Genomic DNA, 22,843 nt, shown 5'->3' on the forward strand with positions numbered 1-22,843 from the left:
AAACAGACTTATGAAACCAGAAACTGTATCAGATAACGCTCTACTCCGTATCTCAAGCTTGTATAATGTAACAAAATATATTATCGAACAAGAGAACAAATTCAATTGAAAACTATATAGTCTGACAAATAAATGAATCCAAAATCTGTACAATTCAACACTGTATCAAAAATCTGTAAAATGTAAAAAATAACAGACAGTACCAAAATACTTTACCAGAAACATGAATACTACAATGATTGAATCTATCAAACAATATTGGTTACTGGTCAATAATTTTAGAGTTACTGATTACACAAAGAAGGTACACCCTAAGTGTGACAAATGGGCTGACAGACAGAGTCGAGCAGCTACTAGACCTGCTTCCATCATTGCATATTTCTCCAGATACATCTATACACCAACAAAAACTACAAAATCTTTATTCTTTAACACCACTCTGCACCCAGTAACCTGCACTTCAAAAACTTACTAGACCAGAAAGCTCTTCACTTCAACAAGACACAGTTCTAAATACCAGAGTGTCTTCTCTTAAAATAAACTGTACTAAAGCCTCTTTAATTCAACAATGTTCTGATTATAAACCTGAAGAGTAAACAGGATACCAGTTTTAACATAAAACATAACATACCATACACTGTTTAAGTTTATTCCTGGTGTCAAAAACAAATTTTACCAAATATTCTTTTGGACTAAAAGACTCCATCATATAATAGAAATTACAGATATCGTGCAAGTTTCAGCTGAAGTGGTCTTTCATGAACTATAACTGATCCAGACTATAACCTAAATGCTAGACCTAATGCATCACGTACAATCCCTTATGTTCAGTTTCAGACAATGCAAAGCCATTGGTTCAGTAACAGGAGTCAAAACTGATCATTCACTTCTCAAATTATACATTTGATACAAGTATATAAAAGGAAAATGTCCAACATAATATGATATAACTGTCTTAATGTGATTGTATAAGATACTTATTTGATATACAATCATATATACTTGGGAACTAGAAAGACACAACAGTCTTGTATTACAGTGCATACAATGGTGATGTTCAGGGGATCAAGTTGGTTTTCCATTGATTAAAGGACGATCATCTGAGGAACTTCCTTAGGCAAATGACTGGACAGTTATTAAAGAAAAAATTTGACTTCTAACAGATAATTCAATAGAATTTGAAAGAAAGTTGAAATCTCATTCTCAATTACTCAATCAATAAGTTAGGTAATCATGTAGTGATGATACAATTTCTATTCTCTGATCATTATCATTGTTTGAGCTGTAATACTTCTTAACATGGATCTGACAATACATTTCATAAAAATCTGCAAGGGATGATAAATTTGAATATTTTTTGTTCTGAAGTAGGTCATATTTTAATACAACACTGCCATTTTGCATACTTAATCTTTCTAATCAGTGACTTTAAAAGTTTTTAAGTCAAATTTTTGCTTACATGGCAATTAACTTGTACAAGTACATGCACCACATGTCATTCAGTGCATATAACAAGGAACATGACAATGATATGGTATATGATTATGAACATTAAATACATGGATAATATCTGGAATGTTTCCTGTTAAAAAGAGTTCTAGAAAGAGATAAAACATTGCAAACCAGTACAACAATGGCATAAAGAAAGTCAGCTGGTCATTTAAAAAAAACCTAACCCCTACCAACAGCCACTGACCAACAAATGGTAATCAAACTGGATAAACTGGGATGAAAATTGGTGTGTGTACAACATATCAGGTTCAAACCAGAATAATCCTATGTTTCAGTGTCTTTACTGGTTAATGTTATCACCATCCATTCAATAAAATAAAACCAAATTTTGTTTTAAATACATGTACTATTTTGATTACACTCTTAAAGTTTTAGATTTATTTTATAAAAAAAAAATACTCTATAAAAAGTAAAATACCTGTAAATATTGCTGAAAGTCATAGTCCTGCCCTCTAGACACAAGAACAATGTGTATAACACATGGGAGTTTAGAGGATAGGTTTATGTAATGTATATAATTCTTTCCTCATCAGTACCAGTCATAGATGTACAAAAACACAGTGCTTGCTGGAAAGTGTTCAGCTACTTCAAACAAAGTTATAATTGGTGTGAATTAATCATAATTGTTCTAGTACACCTACATATATTGAGCAACAGCTCTTAAAATGTCAAGAAGACCATTATACATATCTTTTCAGAAGCAGTTATGCCTCTGTGGCTGTACATTTTTTGGGGTAATGGGAGATAAATCTTCATTTGGAGGCAACTATTCGAATTCAGCACAACAATGAATGACAAATTGTTCTACACTGGAGTAAAATGGTTCTTAGGATGTGAACATATTCTATCCTCAATTGTCCTCACTTCTCCATAAAAGATCAAATTTGTATATATTACAAAAGATCTTGGATACTGAGACCTTATCACTATGAACAGCAGGTCCACACACATCATATAGGAAGTACCTAATAAATAGCTAAAATCAGGAGCATTTATTTTTTTTATAATTTGTATGCTATTGATAATCATTACAATTATCATATATTCTAATATGTGTTTCAATGCCCTTTAGACCACAGCCATGGTAAAAGCTATTTCTTGGGGTAAAACACTGCAACATAAATGGTGTCCATTGTAAAACAATGATAAAATGTGAGTTCCTTGATTTATTTCTTAAATTACTTGCACTCCAGAGAATTAAGAATAAAAAGACTGCAACATAGACCATCTTTGTATTATTCTGCTTATAAAATAAAAAATCATAGTAGTTCCAAGTTCCCAAAGTTAAGGTATTGTCACCACTATATTATAGTCGGACTCAGTCTACCACCACAAAACTTCTTCTGAAAATGGTAGCATTCTGATAGATGTTACTAAATGTGGTAGAGAAAGTAGAAAAAAATACACAGAACGTTCTAAATGCCTACAAATTATCACACAAAACTTAATGTCAAAACCACACTGTGTAATAACAGGAAGGAAGCTACATACATGTACATGCAAGATTATGTAAAATGAAAAATGACTAAATACCATGTGGATTTATTTTCTGGAGCAGCAATGGCACAATCACTGACCCTGTTTATGGGATAAAAAGAAAATGATTACTTCAAACCTGGCAGTGCCAGGGAGTTTTAAAACCACCACATATTCAATAGCTTTCCTACTGGTTAGAAATTAAATGGTTTACTGAAATACTCTGAAGTAAAGTGGCAAAAGGAAAGATATAAAAGAGTGATTTCTATTGACTTTAGCATATACCATAACTAACATGAGATTATAAAGACATATAAAAAAACCAAGTCTCTTCATATTTACAGGATGTCATCACAATTCTTTTTTTTAAAGGCAACAATTGAAGATATTTGGGTGCTGCATTATTAAAACAAATCTTTTTCTAAATTATCACTGAAAATTGACGGAATAAATTGGGCAAGAAAGACACTGCAGAGGAAAAAGAGAAAAAAAAGTTGCTATATTTTTTCTCTTTTTCATTTTGTGTCACCATCAGTTGACTGTTTAATAATTCAAATTTTGAACCAACACACAGAAGTGTCATTAAGTTGCAAGTATTGAATAATCAATCAAATTGATTAAAATAGCTTGACTGGGTTAAATGACCTTATACTTTTATCAGAACAAAACAAGTTCAACATGAATTTCAAAGTATTATCCCAAGTCTTTGTAAATCACCCTACACATAAAGATATCTTTATAGGATGATACTCTTATATATATATATCCTAGCCTTAGAAATATCAAAACTCTATAAAACTGCTACAGACCTCATTGTAAATGATGGATTTATTCCCTCAAAATCACTTCAACAAAATGAACCTTTCAGTACAATACTGTTTTCACAACTACACTTTGGAAATACTCCAAATCATTTCAAGTGAAAATCCAAGACACTTGCAGAAAATTAGCATACCATCCTAACCAAGCACATGTGGGATTTCAGAAAGAAAAGAATAAACAATTTTTTGGATGATTTATCATTTAGGGGATGCCTAATTATAACAGTATATATACAAATGTTTAGGGTTTACAGTTGTATACAAAGTTCACATCTGTTAGTTTTACTGCAGGCAACATTTTATTTTCTTACATAAACCTTTAAGTCATATGAAGTACAGAAAGATGCCATTTTGTCATAAAATCTCACTTCAAAGACACTTTCATACAGATTTATCATGCATTTCAGTAAATAGAAAAGATAAGTCTTCTACAACTGACAGAATAACACCACAATTCAAAGGTGACAAAAGCACCATACAGTAAGAAATCAGGTGCTTTTAAAGTTACAAACCAAGAACTTAGTGGTACAACATAACCAAGCTATTACAAAATATCTGCAGTTACTTAAATGAACTAGAAATATTTTCAATAAACCTACATGTAAGACGCTCAGTAATACACACAACAAAATTCAAACATTTTAACAAGGAGCCAGTCATTACAAATGTAAACACCTAGTGAAACAATTATTTATTTACAGCAAGGAAAATGATAAACATCATGGGATGGAGATGGAGATTGTCTTCCCTTGATTGAATGACCTATTATCTAATGAAATGGTTTCTGTAGCAATGATCATAATTAATGAGGCAATTTAAGGAGGTAGACCTAGGGTAAGGGACATAACTTATGAAGTCATTGATATGTTTGTATCATATTCAATTTCACCAAATGCTATCAAGCTTTCGTTTGACACAGAATGAAATTAATCTAAGTTACTTTGATGTTTATATGACATTGATGTAAAATGCTCAATACAAACGTTCCAATGATTTTTAAGAGTTGTGTCCCTTACACTAGGTATACATCCTTGAACTTTCTAATCTTTCAGTGATTTTAAATATCTGTGAAATAGCTCATAGGTAAATATCCTTGTTAATTGTCCTGTTAAATATGCAAGTCATATCAGTCAGTGAAGAGCCATGAGGTTTACTATTTTACTCGCTGTGACTCTAAAGTCAAGCACAGAAAACAAAACCAAACTTCATCCCAAATCACAACCCAAAAATAGATTATTTATTATAATAGTACTGTAGTTGTTTCTCCAGCCTATTGGATTAAAGAAATTCAACATTTATTGCAGGTAATTTTGTCATAGTTTTAGATTTCTGTGAAATTAAGAAAACCTCAAATCATTTGAATAAAGAATCTTAAAAAGGCATGAAATATATGTGATTACAAAGCCACAGAATCTATAAAAAAATCTGTTAACAAACCCTTCCTATTTTTTCCAGTTGTAAAAACATTGAAATAAAATTCCAAATTTAGGAGGTCAAAAATTAAAAACACTTACAGTCTTTGGTTGGATCCTTGTAAATCTTCTGAGACAGGATTCTGGCGGTTACGTTTCCGAGTCAACCTTCCAAGACTCATTGTTCTTTTCAAAGACCCAACAAATGTGCTTCTAAAAAGTGAGAAATAACAAAACGGGTGTAAGACAAACGTGCATAACAAAAATTAACAACAACACCAAAGTAACAAAGCATGTGAAATTAAAAAGTATGCTAACTATTTATCAAAGCACAATAGGTTAATAAAAGTACAAGGAGGCACAGTTAGGACAAACATGCATTCAAAATATAAACATGGAAAATAATAAACATCATTTAAGAGGTCCATATTTCAGTCTGAAGTGTCAGTTATTTTATGAGGTACTTTTGTAAATTACAACTTCCTAAAGAGACATAAAAAAACAAGTACATTTACAGAGGAGTGAGTACAGTTTGTCCCATAATGTGCCCCTTGTTTACTGCAGACCACTTAAAGCAGCAACATCAACCAGGAAAAGTAAGCTTGAACAGTCTCTATTGTGTCATGTCATTGACATTAGGCAACAACAGCAACTCCACCCTTACAAAAAAACACATGTCAGTGTAGCCTTCATGACTGGCGAGTTTTGATAAATATTTCACCTTTTTATTAAATTTCTAAATGTACTATATTTTTTTTTTACTTTCAGTACCCGTATTAACTTTGACTACTTGGCAATTGTTCTATCATTAGCCAGAAAAAAATACTCAACTTTAGTTGTTTAAGCTACCAAGATACATCCTTGTTTTCTTCAGAAGCCTGAGGAAATAGTGCTACTTTTTTCAAATTCCATTAAAGAAATAAAAATATGATTGTTTTTGTCCAAGATTCAAGTCACAGACAACTTTCAAATCACAAAACAAATATTAATGCGTAAACAACCAAAAATTTATATTCATAAAACATATTGCATGCAACTTTTCCATTATCACATAAAAATATGGGTATCAGGATACAGAAGTTGCATGTTGAAGACAGTAAAATTAGCATAACCACCCCCACAGTCCATAAATCAATAACTTGGTTTCCATTCGAAGGTAGTACTGGAACTTTAAACATCAAAAACATTGATGCCCACTACCCAATATGCTTATGTGTGATGTGATGCAATGAAAGACATTAATGAAGAGTTGCTTAAAATTTTTATTTGAATGGCCAAGTTTATTCAGACCATTTAAATTTTACAGATTTTCATCAGTAAAATGAGTTAAAGGGTATGTACTTTTCTCATTATATGTAAGGCCATCCTTAAACACTCATTGATTTCCTTTTTTCTTTTTTTTTTCTTTTACTTTGATTAAAACTTTGGATGTAGGTAGGAAAGGGACATTTGTTTTTTATGTTCATTCTTGTTTTTAGGGGCAAAAGATCCAACAAAAAGTAACAATAAAATTTCTTAAAAAGCATACCAGTAGGCACATTTTGTGAATTTATCAATAAACAACAAACCAAGAACATTTTAAGGATGGCCTAAATATGTCAATTCAATTTCAAGTCACCAATAGGAATTTGTGAAAAAAAACAGAAGTTTATCTATTACCATTATCTTCCACAGCCTTGATTATTTATCTATGTGATGCTCCTTGTTAACCAGAATAGATAGTCCTAACAATAACACATGTTAAGTTGCAATGAAGATAACACCTTACTCCAGCATCAGTAAGTCAAGCATACAAATCTATGTGTTTTACTCTCAGTTTTTGTTAACCTGTAATTAACTGGTTCCTCCTATTGTTCCATAATGCATGCTTGTCAAAGTTTGGTTTCTCAAATCATTTTGTTACGTGACCAAAAATCATGCACCCTAGTACATGGATGACAGATGGCATTAATCATAGAGAGCTCAAAGATGAATATACCTTCAAGGGAACATATCATTTCTGACATTGATACCCATAAAATGAAAGAATTGTTAAATTGCAAATATTTCAAAATTTCATCCTCTGGCATTCATATTCCACACGTTTTATCAGCATAAAAAAATAACACATTTTCCCCTTAACAGAGACATGCTGAAAAAAAAAGTCTGTGAATGTCTGAGGACTATAAAACAGCATGATAAATGAACAAAGTAGATGTTGGAAGGATGGAACAAAAGGCAAACATGGAATTAAGGCCTAACAGCAAAATTCCAAGAAAATTTCCCAATATGAAACTAATATTTGTTCCTTGTAATCTAATATTTGTAATCTTTACTATTTTGCTTAGATTTTATAGAAATTTCAAAGCTAAACAAACGAAACATACCTTAATCTGCATCTTGGTTTTTGACTTAGACATATTTCTGACTTGCAAAGCCTTAGTGACATTTCCTATCCTATGAAACTTGGACCAAAACAAAACGTTTGCCAAGATTATAACAGACAGTATACAGACTCTGAATACAGGAAATGGGTACACATCTGTTTACAGATGACAGGAAGTCTAATTCACATCGGAAACCTGAATCAGTTTCCTATGTACATAACAACACTATATGAAGTCAACACAGACTAATTTTTTTTATTTATTTATTAGATTTTCTGTAGTTGTTACAACCCTTACATCTTAGACCAGATGAAGAAATTTTCGAAGAAATGCGGCTTTCCAGTATATTAATCTGTGATATTATCTGGTAGCCTTGGGCAAAATAGTAAAGCATAATATTAGTCATTCTATAATTTTTATTATCTTCCAAAGATACAATTGCTTTATCTAAGATTTGAGAACCTTGAAGAAACCAATTTCCTTCATCAGGTACCTACATTAGTTACTGACAAACGTGATTTTTTTTTTGTACAAGTTTGGATATATACTCACACCAAGATCAGCAGCAGTGGTGACAAATCATTAGCAATGTTAATCTTATTAAAATTATATACCTATCAACTGTTCTATTCAGTCACTACATGTAGGATCTAACAACACTCCAATCTACTTTCTGTTTGGATGAAATTTTTTATCAGCCAATCAGATTTCATCTGTCATGATTTTATACAAGCATTATACAAAGGGAAAGACCCGAGGATTCTGAAAAGGTCATCTGAACAGAAAGTAGAATGGAATGTTGCAGTGACTGGATGGAACAATGGATAGGTCTAATTTTCATCAGATTGAATCCCATAAAAACGAAGATAAATGGTCCTAGTTTCATACAATAATGAGAATTGACATTTTCTTTTTTAAAAAAAAAAACATCCTGTCAGTTAAGTCTTTTAAAGGACTAATTTAGTAAAAACTGATCTAAGAAAAAATTTTTGTAAAAACAATTATAACAGGCAAGAAATATATAAAGAAATTTATTCAAAATAGAGCTAAGTAAACTCATACTGGTTTGGAGCAACCATCAATTATTTGGTGAATTCAGAGAAATAATGTCAGTAAACTGGGAATAATATGCATTTTACATCAGAACAGATGTGCATGAGGGGAGATAGGCGATGTAATTATTTTCTGCCAAGTAGAATTGCTTGTTAAACATCTGTTGGAAGTATTTTTACCAGGCAGGAATCCATGACAAGGGAAGTAACTCTAAACATATACTGCTGACACTGCTGAGAAAATTTCTATTAGCAAACCATTCAAGTTTACATCAACAAATATTTCATACTGACTTTGATTTTATACATCATGTGTAACTCCTTGTCTACAATACATGTAAGACAGTAAGAAAGATGCAACTTTAAAAAGTATAAAATATTACTTCATGCCATAGAAACCATAAATTAGGAGAAAAATGTCACTTTTTTTTTACTGTTGAATATAAAAACTATAAACTATTAACTATAAAAATATGTCAACGAGACAGGATGACACAGATAATGAACTTACCCCAAAACCCATGTTCATATTTCAGGTATGGTGTTACTTTCAGGTAAATCACAGGTTAATTATCATGTACTGGCAAATATCATGTCACACACAACTAATTATCAATTAGTCAATCAGTGGCCAACAATATTTTCATCACTATCATGGATTTTAACCCCAGTCCCCTACTCTTGGTAGAATGGTATCTTCTATTCAAACTATTTGGGGTGTACTGGTTGTCCCAACTAAGATTATTAAGGATGACATAAAATTGGGTCAATTTGGAGATTTAAATGCATGTACTAGCAAAACTGAAACTATGAAATACCAATTTTCTCCCAACTGGCAATAATAAGTCCTAACAGAGGCAGATCCAGTCACTTTGAAAAGAAGGGGTACTAGTACATTATTTGCCATTTTTGTTTTCACTGTTGAATATAAAAACTTCTTAAAATTTGTAAAGGGAAAATTGATTGACACAAGTGGTATACAATGTATATAAAGATATTTGAACTTCAATTTAAAAATCTACAGGTTTATTGTTCTCCTCTTATTTTCTGTTTTGTTCAATCCAAAACAAATCATGTCCTTAACTATACAACAGAAGTAATCTTTTATTTGACCTAATTTCCAATACAGCTGCTAATGCATTCAACTGCACACTCCTGACACACTTCCATAACAAAGACAGACAACATAATAGAAGATGTCATTCATTTTATAACAATAACATTTGTACAACTGATCCAATGATTTATTACCCTACACATCTGCTCGACATAAAAAATATTCATAATTTCAAAAGGTTTATCTCCCTTGAATTACATATCTTTCTTTTGAAGTAGCCTAGCAACTATTCATTAACTACAATATAAACTTATGAAGAATTTAAGATAATACAGTTTTTCATAATTCCTAAGGGTATAAATGATGCAACAAAATGCTTCATAAATTTTTATCATTTCTTCTGCAGTACTATACTTCCATGGTATATCATTAATAGAACTTAAAGTTAAATTATCATCCCATCATTTAGACATGTATTTTATCAGATTTGTTTGATAGTACATTCCTTGTCTAGGCTTCAGCTAGGTTTAAAAAAAAATCTATCCTAAAGAAAAATAACCGAGCTGACAGAATAAAGTGCTATGATAAAAACTTGCAGTAATGGGTCAATGAATTCAGCAGATATGGTTAGCAGCCTAGGCTGACAGTTGAAAGTGCTATGATTAACACTTGCAGTAATCAATAGGGTTTAAGGGTTTACTGAAGAAAAAAAAACAGTGCTTCAACTTAAGGAGATCTGCAGTTACGGATAAAGCTTGCTGAAGACAGGGCTCTTACTCGTATAGAACTATGCAGTAACAGATATAATCGTAGAACTCACTGAATAAAGGACTGTTTCACAAGTAATTCTACAGTAATTGATAGGTACTATAACTAAACATCTGTACAATGAATGTGTTTTGTTTTTAGTCGTTTTAATTGTGCGGACCATAGATTAATATAAAAATTTCAACCAACCCACCACTTATCAGTACACCCTCAATATAGGAGAATATTTCAAATCCCATTTATTTGAAATAAGAAAATCTTTAAATCTTGCGAAAACAAATGAACAGAATATGAGTAAATTTTAGACAGTTGACGGTTTCATATCAAAAGTATGGTATTTACCATTTTGAAATATTCCAGCAAAAAATCCAATGTCATTGAATATACTAAGTTCTTCCTCCTTCTATCAGCACAAATATGTCAACAAGACAGGATGACACAGATAATGAACTTACCCCAAAACCCATGTTCATATTTCAGGTATGGTGTTACTTTCAATATCACAGGTTAATTATCATGTACTGGCAAATATCATGTCACACACAACTAATTATCAATTAGTGATCAGTGGCCAACAATATTTTCATCACTATCATGGATTTTAACCCCAGTCCCCTACTCTTGGTAGAATGGTATCTTCTATTTGAACTATCTGGGGTGTACTGGTTGTCCCAACTAAGATTATTAGGGGTGACATAAAATTGGGTCAATTTGGAGATTTAAATGCATGTACTAACAAAACTGAAACTATGAAATACCAGTTTTCTCCCAACTGTCAATAATAAGACCTAACAGAGGCCGATGCAGTCACTTTGAAAAGAAGGGGTACTAGTACATTATTTGCCATTATTGTCAATTGATAACATTTTCCAATAAAAGGGAAAGGTCCAAACCCCCTGCACCCTCCTGGGCCCTAGATCCACCAATGCCTAATCACTGAGACATCCATATTTGACAATATTCTAGCAGTCTCATTATTTAATACAGCAAATAGCACAATGAATTCATAAAAAAAAAAAAAATGATGAATTCGAAAGGTTTTAAATAACATTGCTACATGTTCTGTTAACTTATATTTCCAGATATATATTTATATTTTTGTGTAAAATATACAAAACAACAGGTTTAATACATTTTAAAAAAATGTTAAAATGAAGTCAATTTTCAGAGGTTTCACTGTCTTAAAACTGCAATACATTTACTTAAGCATTGTATTACCTTTGAGCCAGCCTATGCTGTGCAATGGTCCATGATATATAAGACTGATTTTGTCTAAACTGAAACCAAGTGGTCCTCACATGAGTATGTTTTCTTGGGAGAGAATTCTTCCGTAAGTATACCACAGAGTTTCTCCTTTTCGGACTAGTTGGGCTAGCAGGAGTTACTGATAATCTCCTTTTAGAGTTTCTCCTGTTAAGAGGAGACTCCTCAAGCCTTTTAAAACTTTTAGCAGATCTGTTTCGTCCAAAGCAATAGGGAAATTTTTTTCTCACCATTTTCCAACAATAGTTGATTAATTGATTGATTGTTTGGGTTTAACGTCCGAGCAGCAATATCAACAATAGTATACAAGGCTAAATCTTTCCAAACACTACCGGTATTCTTTTAAATCCAACAATATAATAAAATTCACTTTTCTACATGGAAAATCAACTGACACAAATACACACAACCAGAAAAATTTAGTTCTTACTGCGCAATCAATGTTAGTAAGTAAATAAGTTAAATAGATAGTTGAATCAGGATACAATTTTTAATTTTTTTCTTATTTTTACACTAATCTCCCTGATCAGGATCCTGTTGTTTAATTTTACTTGCAAAATGTTTCATCTTCCTGTCCATATTAGAATTATATCATATATATACGACTTCAGTCAATGGTATTAGTTTATATATGTATATACAACTGGACAAAAACAATACCTCAGAGAGACTTGGAGTCTACTGTGTGGTACACTTGGTATTAGCCACTTGATGAAAAACAAGAAATAGTGGCACATGCCCATTTCTGATAACATATGACACAACAAATAAGTCACATTTAAATGCTTTTAGAAGAAAAAAATGCAACACCGAAAGAAAAACTACTGAATTCTATTCAATAAAACTTATACAAAACATGTGCAGATCCTGATATTTTAAAAAAGGGAGAGGGGGTTGCATGCTATTATTTACTCATTTATTGTCAAAATTTTTACAAATTTAGCATGGTAAATTTTCCAACAGAAAATTTACAACAGTAAATTTTCCAAAAGGACAGATTCCAGCCCCTATAACTTGAACCCCCTGTACTTGCCACTGAATAGACGGAAGTGGCACAAAATAATAACCTGACTCAACCCTGTTTGTTGCATAGAAAAAGGTCAAGTAAGAGGTTCACCAACAATAATGAAAATTTCAGCCCAATTTTTACAGCAAATGACACTTTCCCTATATAAAAATTCCTTTCTCACAATTAACAACCAATATTGATGTACAGTATAAACCACAGTTTACATATAAGTATCCCATTGTTGTTGTTATATACAGAAACAATTGTCCAAAACCACAGGCGAATGTTTATAGATAATAATTATTATAAATTACAGGAAAACAAGGTAACAAAAAATTTATTATAAGTGATTTGGCAAGACAGTTGATCGTGAGTTGTAAAGGTCATGTTGAACAAATTATTCAGTAAACCAACACTGATACTAGTTTCCACCATTATTTTGCAGAGTCATACATAACAGTAGAAAGGATCTAAATATTAGTATGGATAAGTAGGTAATTTGATGCCGTTCTCAGCATCAGTACTTTTAAATGTCTTAAAAACATACCCTTCTTCATTTTAACACAAATGAGACACTTGATGATTTTAGAAAATAACCAGAGATTAACTGTGGTGTAATGGGGTTTTAGGACTTAGAGCTATTTGTAACCAAAGTAACTACTTAGTGATAATGCACCACTATGTTCTAGCAAGAATATTCAAGACTTTCTAGATCAACAACTCTACTCCTGCATTAAAATAAAGTTCAAAACAATCACTTGTACATTACGTACATCATTTCTGACAGAGACGTTATGAACCATTCTTTCAGAGCCCTTACATCACTTATGCGCAATTCCTATGATATTCAATATCTATCTTTCACCCTCCTGCTTTAGTATGAAATGGTTTAAGAAAAACACAGAATCACAATGTGTGTAACTTCATCTATCAAACATTCCTAAAACTTGTAGTATGTAAGTTCACATAAAGTAAGACAACTATTCCAGGAAATTCTAAGCTGTTATTCCCTGAAATTTCACCAATCTATCACACAGATAATAACTATTCTATGAATCCTGAGATCCTAAAGCTTAAAAAATCAAACAACAGTTGCATCACCATTCATAAAAAAAAAAATTCCCCTGAAGCAAAATTATTGTGAGAGATCTGATCACATATTATGGTAGAAATATCAAGGTTCCAGTGATGACAATCCTGCGCTTTCCATACTCAATCTAAGACTTTCCAAACAAGACAACATAGATAATACTTACGATTCATGGTCTGAGATATTGGAAGCTGCCCTCTTTCTGTCCACTTTCTCAAGTTTTGTAACACTTTTTGTCCGCTTTAAATTCCCTTTAAAGCCTTTCCGAATGAAGAAATTCTGCAAACAAAGTAAAAAAATTCAGTTTTTTCTTTGTATTAAAATATTTTAAGGTTAAAAAATGCTGAACAAGGTACTTGAGTGATTAAATCTCAGTGTCAAGATGCTTTGTTTTAAGACTGACAAAACCTAGGTGTAAGAAAATGGGTCTTGGTATTTGCCAACAAAATACCTGTATGTAAAGCCTTTATCAAGTTCTTTGAAAGTTCAAATACATACACATTGATTACAACAAGTTTTTCCGACCAGAATTTAGGACTTGGGTAAAAGGTACAAATCTTTGAAAGGGGGAGGTAATTTTGAAATTCCCTTTTAAATGTACAAGAATGCATTGGTGAAAAACACAAATCAAGATGACTCAAAATAATGAAATTGTTATGCATCATTTAAACTATGTCAGCAGTACTTTCACACCATGTAGAGTACAATACAACAAATTAACAAGACTGATCTGAAATCACCGTGCATGTCTGATTAAAGTAAATCTTCAATAAACCTGTGACTACTCTATTTCAATGTAACCATTTGAGGATAAATAGCAATTCTTGTATATATATCTTGTGACAGACAGACAGACATATACACATCACAAAAGCCTCTCACCACCAATGGGTTGCAAAGCAATATCAAACCATGTTACCATGGAACCATCGTCTGAATATAACTGAAATATTGCTGCTCGGACGTTAAACCCCAACAAACAAACAAACAAACCAAACAGGACCTTATTCTACCAAGAGAGCTTAAAATGTCAAAAAAGACTTACAGAGACCTTGAAAAATTCACAATCCTTATCCTTTCGAAAACTATCCTCAAATCTAAGTTTTTTGTAAATCAGTGTTAACAGCTGTTCCCTGCTTTACTTATGTTGCAATATAAATTCAATCAAATATGCGTGGGTTTATCTTTGCCTAGACAAATTTTGTTATAAGGCAATCAATATATTGCTTTTACAAAAGTTTGCACAACTAATACCTCTGTTCTTTCAGAGAAGTTTCAATATCTGATTTGAAACTTCAAGTGTTGCAATGAAGTATTGCTTCCCTTATCATATTCTGAATATGTAAAAAGCTGATTAAAATGATTCAAGTACCAGTTGCTAATCACAGATACAAAGTAGACGTGGCCTGTAGGGAAAGGGATTCAGCTTAATTGCCATTTTACTTAATAGAAGAAAATCTACAAAAGCAAAGGACTGTTTTACTCATAAAATGATGTTTCCTAAAAATCAGTGTGTATTGACATGTGAAAATTGTCTTTAGAATCCAAGGCATTTTAAACCTTGTATTTCACTTTTAAAATCCTCAGTATCTGAGAGACTTGAAAGAAGGGCTGATAATTAATACTGGTATCTGCGAATATCAATTTTAACATTTTTGTTCATTCAAATGTATTTAGTGATTAAATTTTGTTAACTAATATAATGTATAGCAGTCTTTCCAAAGGTTTGGGTTTTTTGTTTTTGTTTTTTTAGGACATTCAGTCCTTTGATGACATAATTCTTTCCTAAAGGTTTACATGACAGTGTTTCTTACTATAGACTGAAAACTTGATTACTCCTCAGTATTAAGCATTCATTGCATTATAAAGCATTAAGTGAAAAACATTTGTACTACTTAAGATTGAACCTAAATTTGATAAAATTTCCTCTGAAGGGGAAATCAAGGGAACCAGGATTTAGCCAATAAAATAAAGTTGTAATAAAAAGGAACATAGTCTAAGGATAAAAACTAGACATTGAAAATTGTCAAACACATAAAAAAAACATGAAAAAAACAAATAACAAGTACAAAGAAACAAATGTAAATAAGCAACCCAGACTCCACTACAAACTGGGAGCATAGACCTGGTGCACTGGTAGGGTAAGTGTCCTCTGCTTTTCTAGAAACAACACTTCCCAGAACATTTACCACTACTATCTTGTGAAAATTTCAAGACCAAATCATTTCAGAAAATGAATCTGAAAACAGCAACAAGAAATGATGAATACTAATTTAAGATTCCCTATGTAAGTTAAACTTGTCATGTTTTTGTGCTTGTTTTCTTTTGGATTTTTGGAACAATTGCTTATCTAACTATAATTGATCTGTCTACAATGATATGGATATATGGGTATGTTGGCAAAAACCTCAAATAACTTTCAGTATTACAGTCATCTTGAATCATACCTTTCTTTATTATATTTAACAAAAGTCTTTATCTAAATATTGCATCTAAAAACCCACTAAATAGGACTAATATAGTTCTATATGTGAAAAAAAATGAAATAATATAGGTCAAACTGACTTTGTGGTTGATTTGTGACTTTTAATGACAATAGACTCTGAGCCACCACATAAATATTAAAATTTCTAGTATAATAAGTATACCTTTTAACAGAAATATGATTCATACCATTTTAAAAAGGAATAAAAACTGGAAAACCACAAACAAAAAATTGCGATCAACATTTAGGTCAATAATGTAGCTTGAATCATGCATTCTAAGCTATTAGTGTGCACTGCTCCATAAGATTCTAATTGATTAAATTGATATCTCATACTACTTTATTATAGAATTAGGTAATTGAAAAAGTAATTTATAACCAATTATTTTGTATATTCACATTAACAGATTTTAATGTCCTTCCTAATTCATTTATTTTCATAATCGGAGGTAACAAATTATAGAACTTCTAACAGTTAACAACCTTGAAGGAATTTCATGACCTTTCTTAATAAAATATCTTTAATTTTATGAAGAAGTTAAATATTAAATGTATAGGTAAATATACAGACAAAAAAATTGACTCATATTTTTCTTTATTTTTTCAGGAACAACCTGATACGAAACACCTGTATAAACAGCAGGACTATTAAAATATAAAATCTGAAATAAAATCAAACCTAAATTGATATTTGCTACCACAAAAATCACTTAAAAACAAATATTGCTTTTTGAATGTCAATTAATGAGTTTCCTCATTCATAAAAATTCAATTTTAGGGTAACTTTAAACTTAATTCTAACATTTCAAATTAGCTTGAATGGACTTGTTTGAGGTGGTGAAAATATGGAAGTACATTGATTATACAATCAATATCTTTATATATCATATTCTAAAAGACAAAAATAAAAATTATTGGTGTTTTTTGATACAGCACTTAAACATTTTTATATAAAAGTAGGAATGCCAACCATTAGTTTAGGCATTTGAAAATCAACTGGTATGTAATTTTGAGAGGGTGAGAAATTCCACAGGGTATCAAGCAACAGTGGAAAAGAATTTAATTAGTGAAAGAATAGCACTAGAATAGCAATTTGCTACAACAGGACATCTTTAGGTTACAGACCACTAATTCAACCAATGAGCATTTGGAACGTACGCAAAAATAGTCCTACGCAGAAATTACCCCTGTTCCTCATAGTGCTGTGGAAAAAGTTCTCATCTTATTTAAAAAAATTAAACGGTTTCTGAAAGGAAAAACATTTCTGTACATTTTATAGGTGCATTTTGCTTCTTGTGATGTGAAGCCTAATCTCCATAATGATTTTTAAGTATACCCCTATCTTGTGAAAACACTGGGATTTCCCATGCTATTTATAGACCCTTCACTTCCAGTGACCAGTACTGCACTGCAAGTCTGCTAACCCCACATGCCATTCTGAGGATTGTGAGCTGACATATGTAGAATCATGCTGATATATAGTCCTCTGCAGGTTAAAGTTAAGGTAAAGTCCAGAGAAGCCATTGAATATTGTGAAATTAGCATAGAAGCCTATGGAAAGTGGAATTAGTGGTTTTTAGCCTATATAGCTCTGGGTTCTATAGCCCAATGGAAAAGAAAATTTATGTTGGTTATGTTAAAAAAATATTGAACAAATGAGATATATTACACCAAGTTCTGAGGACATGAGGCATGTCAAAGTAATTAAACATCTTTGTTATTAATGTGGTGTACTGCATCTATTTTAGTGATTTGCACCCCAATTAAGCCATTTTATCATTTTACCCAGTTCAAATACTACAAAAAAATCAGGAAGAGGTAAGAACTGATTAAATTGAAGAGGAGTACTGACAGCAACCCCTCCTAAACAACATCATATAAAGCTACTTCCATTATTAACTACACATGAATACAGGGTAGGAAATTCACTCAAATTCTACCCAGTCCTTAATACAATTTTACAATATATTTACTATATGGCTATATAGATTTTTGCTAAAATTAGCCAGCCTTGCTAAACAATAGCCAGTCTTGGGCTGGCGGGCTGGCTACTATTTCTAAATCTATGAATAACAAACCTTCATTTCAGGTATGTTCCTTCCAGTATTGGACAATGAATTAAAATATGGCACATTAACATGTAGTAAAGAAATTGTGGTAAGGCATTGACTAAGAAGTTGGGATTCCCTATTTTGTGACCACAATTCAAAGGGTGGATGATTCAGTACAGTCAGCATAGGGAACTATTTTGACTATGCCAAAATCTGGAACATTGTCAAAGATAATTGATATTGTGACTGTTTCCTCAAGACAACCAAACACCTGGCTAGGGGTAATGTGTACCTGAATTACTTCTGTTTAATTCAAAATGCCATGATGTCAAATAGTTAAAATCTAATCTTGAAATCTAAACAATTTGTCATTTCAACATTGATGATTTTTTAACCTAATGAGCAAGGGGAGATAATGCAAAAGTAAATATCAGTGCTAGTGAGTAGAGTTATCTTTCTTGTGAAAGAATTTAGAAATGAAGTCAGCTTTCCCGTCATTTATTAGATTCCTATATTGACGCATGCATCATGAATGGGACTTACAAACCAATTTAATCATTGTTTTTGTAAGGAATATTTGTTTCCTTCTAAATTGCAGCAGTTCAAATTATAGAGATCTGTACAACAGAAATAAAGATACATTATGCCAGACCTTGCATAAAAAATGACTTTCAGTCTGAATTCATTTAAGAGATGGTGTTACCTATTCATTGAACTGTTCAGTCTGAATTCATTTAAAAGATAGTGTTACCTAATCACTGAACTGTTCAGTCTGAATTCCTTTAAGAGATAGTGTTACCTATTCATTGAACTGTTCAGTCTGATTTCATTTAAGATAGTGTTAACTATTCATTGAAATGTTCAGTCTGAATTCCTTTAAGAGATAGTTTTACCTATTCATTGAACTGTTCAGTCTGAATTCCTTTAAGAGATAGTGTTAACTATTCATTGAATTGTTCAGTCTGAATTCATTTAATAGAGTGTCAGCTATTCACCCAATTGTTCAATCTGAATTCTTTGATAAAATTACATTAACTATAAAATTATACTTACAGCAATTCTGGACGGTGTGGAAGACGAAGTATCCATACTTTCTTGTTGGTTAATAGTTGGGACTAAAGGAACACTGCCTCTACGTTCATTGGGAATCTTCTCATAAGAGGCATCTGGAGAGGAAAAGATTATTTCTATTTAATATTCTGATGAAAAGTTAGGGAAAATATTACTGAAATTCAAGAAAGAATACTCATCAATAGGTCTCTTATATACCCATGCCAGTCAGTGACAGTCTAAGTTTAGTTCATATATCAGTACAGTCAAACCTCGATGTGTCAAACTCTGAAGTCGAAATCTTGCATAACTCAAACTCATTTGGCAGTTCTGTAAAAACTCCCCATAATCCAATAATAACAATAATAATAATAAAATCTTTATTTCAAGAGGGTTACACAGTTAGTTTACAAGCTAATCTTCCCTCAGGCCCTCACACACAAAAACTATATCTACTAGAAATTAAAAATAAACAACACCACACAAAAACAAAAGCTGATTTGACAATACCAAATCACTTTAAGATAATACAATATAGAACATTTTAAAAAAAGTGTAAGCAGCAACAATTTTCTCTTTTAAGATACTCTATTCAAAAGTGTTAAGGTACTTCTTTAGAATGATTTTGAATGAGTTGTCAGTGGCTTGATTACGTAAATGTTTGGGTAACTTATTCCACAAGACAGACCCAGAATGTATGAATGAATGTCTGAAAAGTTCAGTTTTAATATTTGGGATTATCAAATTTCCTTGTTCAGCATTTCTTAGTGAATAAGGTTTGTTTCTTGAAACATAGTTAAACTTTTCTGATATGTAGCTTGGTGCTTCCCCATGCAGTGATTTATAGATTAATAGGTATTTGTGATATTTACTCCTTGTTTCTACCTTCATGATTCCTAATTTTTTTAACAAGGGTTCTGATGGAGAAAAAAAATACAATTTTACCTGTGATGACTTGAATTCAGATGAATCGAAACCTCGGATAACTTGAGGTTTCCAACCAGTCCTCTCAATATGTCTTCAAAGTTAATTAACTTTGATGTATCAAAGTTGACTAATTAGTGATAAAACTGATTGCTTTGTTACAAACCATGACTAAAGTTTGTTTTTACAATGTTTAGCAGTTTGTTTTTACAAAGTTTAGCATGGCTTATGTAAACACTTGTTGACACCTCTATGACAATTGTGTATTAATACAAAATAGCTTGTGTAGTTAAAGGAACGAATTTGATCACACTTTGAAATTCACATCAACAGTGATATCAGTATTTTGATGATCATAAAAAAATATTGATACATTTTATTTGTTAAAATGAAATCTGAACATTGAACTACACGCCAAACAGACAATAGCAACTGAAGTAATTCAACGACTACATTCGTCTCTCAAGTGAGTCTGAAATTTTATGGAAGTAATGACAATTACAAAGCAACATGTTATGTGTTCTAAAACATTTCGGAAGGAAAAAAATAAATAAAGAAAAGAAAAGAAAAGAAAAAGAAAAAGAAAAAAAAAGAATTTTTCCTGCAGATGTCACTCAGTATTCAAAATCTAATTGATATACAGCACACCAAAATTTTTTCTGATACATTGCACAAAACATCATGATCTGATCAAAGTATTCTGGTTAAGGGAAGTTAAATGCAAGACAACAAATTGTCAATAATTTCCAGGTTTATTTGACCTCTGATGACTCCAACCTCAGATAACTCTAACATTTTTGCCTTAAAGAGGTTTGACTGGTAAAACTCCATGGTGATCACAAGTATATGACAGAAGCTATAGACCCTGAGAATGCAATATTGAGTACTTTTAGATAGGGGACAGAGGGGAATCAGAGTTCTAGAAGAGAATCTTTGACAGGTAACAAATGATAATATACAAGTTGGGTACAAGGTATGAGGCAGGAGTAGACCTAACATTTGTAGTGGTGATTAATTGACTTGGTAGAAATTAGAAATGGTATCATAAAATGACAATTTATGCCAAAGTCTTTCTTAACGTTGGGACCATTTTTTGGAAAAAGGACCCAAATACTACAAAAAACTCAAATATTGCACCCGCAAAAATAACCGGCCTTATGGCATGTCTAAAGGGACCATTTTCCATCAGACCAACTTACTGTAAGAACCAAATTCAGGAAAAAGGCTCCAGGTACTACTGGTATGTCTAATGTCTATATGAATCATTTTTATCAGGTTCAAGATACTATGTCTATAAAAACCATTTCCCATTAGCATTTGGGGCAGAGGTACCATATCTATAGGAATGGTTTTCCATCAGGAGCAAGGTTCCAGTATTTTGAATATCAGGATCATTTTCCAACAAAAGGAAGGTCATAGACACTATGTCTAAATTCTTCTGTATTAAGAAGATATGACTTTCACCAAATATTTTGTCAGTCACCAATGTAAAAATCCCAAAATAGTGGATAAGAATAGACTACATAAAAATCACTGCATCAACTGCAGTAAAATAGTTTACTTTAATCAATTTTAACTGTTTCTCAGTCTATCTTGTAGTTCCTGCTCAAAACACTGTAAGTCTAACTCCTGTACAGTTCTAAAGTCAGTAGTGGTTATATAAAAGTAAAGTTCGGAAGTAAGTGCAGTAGACTAGTAAAGTAATACATGTACATGCAGTAGGCCGGTAACTTGTGGTTTAGCAATGATTGCAAGTAATTCTGCTGTCAATATAACAAATACATGTACATGCAGTAGGTCGGTAACTTGTGGTTTTGCAATGATCGCAAGTATTTCTTCTGTCAATATAACACACCTTTTATAGATCTTAGGTTCACAATAAAATTATTGGTAGAACACACCCAAAAATTGAAAAAAAAAAAAAAAAATGCAAGGTGCTGCTGGTCTATGGTATACCTTCTAGGGTACACATATTAACAGATAAGTTCAAAATTATGAAAATATCAAATAGCTAATGCAGAAAATTCCACAATATTAGAATTCATCGCAGACAAATAAAGAAAGGACATATCTTTATTTAAAACAATTTCTTCCAAATTTTCTTCATCGCAAATTGAGCAATGTATGGGACAACTTTAATAAGCTTTAATCTCTAGGAGCTCTCCTTTTCCCTTAGATAATGTTTTTTTTTCCCAAATTCTAAGTGGGTGATTGAAAATGCACATGACTTTTTAACCACCAAGTAATGATTAAATTTCTGTGAAAGTGTTCCCGCCATTTAACATTTCCAAGTTTTCTAAAGATTTCATGGGACAAACAGATTTTCCTCAAATGCTCTTGGAGATTACAAGATTTCTCCACTCTCAATGCTTAAATTTTAGATTTAACCCACAAGCAAGTGGGTTTAAATAAAAAATTTAACTATCTCGGAGAAATTTTGAAATCCCCTCGAGATTGAAGGAGAATCTATATACAACTAAACCCAAGGCAGGAATAAATTAAAGAGA

General features: G+C 31.7%; 1 protein-coding gene across 26 annotated transcripts in view; it reads right to left on the minus strand.

Moving 5' to 3' along the window:
* Positions 1-22,843, minus strand: part of LOC148612838 (disabled homolog 2-interacting protein-like) — a 119,092-nt gene that overhangs the window by 44,077 nt on the left and 52,172 nt on the right. For 13 of the 26 annotated variants that reach the window (XM_088594614.1, XM_088594613.1, XM_088594627.1 and 10 more), the window contains 4 exons: positions 19,416-19,528; positions 13,993-14,105; positions 5,324-5,434; positions 3,046-3,090 (listed from right to left, as the gene is read on the minus strand). In XM_088594614.1, the coding sequence (XP_088450740.1) occupies positions 3,046-3,090; positions 5,324-5,434; positions 13,993-14,105; positions 19,416-19,528 (382 nt within the window). Of the gene's footprint in view, positions 1-1,930; positions 2,077-3,045; positions 3,091-3,797; positions 3,941-5,323; positions 5,435-7,587; positions 7,735-10,806; positions 10,826-11,682; positions 11,976-13,992; positions 14,106-19,415; positions 19,529-22,843 lie in introns of those variants that run through there. The other 13 variants (XM_088594616.1, XM_088594617.1, XM_088594633.1 and 10 more) reach the window with 11 other exon arrangements.

Source organism: Perna viridis, chromosome 7, assembly GCF_037379345.1.
Source record: "Perna viridis isolate PV_CMFRI_1.1 ecotype Kerala chromosome 7, ASM3737934v1, whole genome shotgun sequence".
Taxonomy (NCBI): Eukaryota; Metazoa; Mollusca; class Bivalvia; order Mytilida; family Mytilidae; genus Perna; species Perna viridis.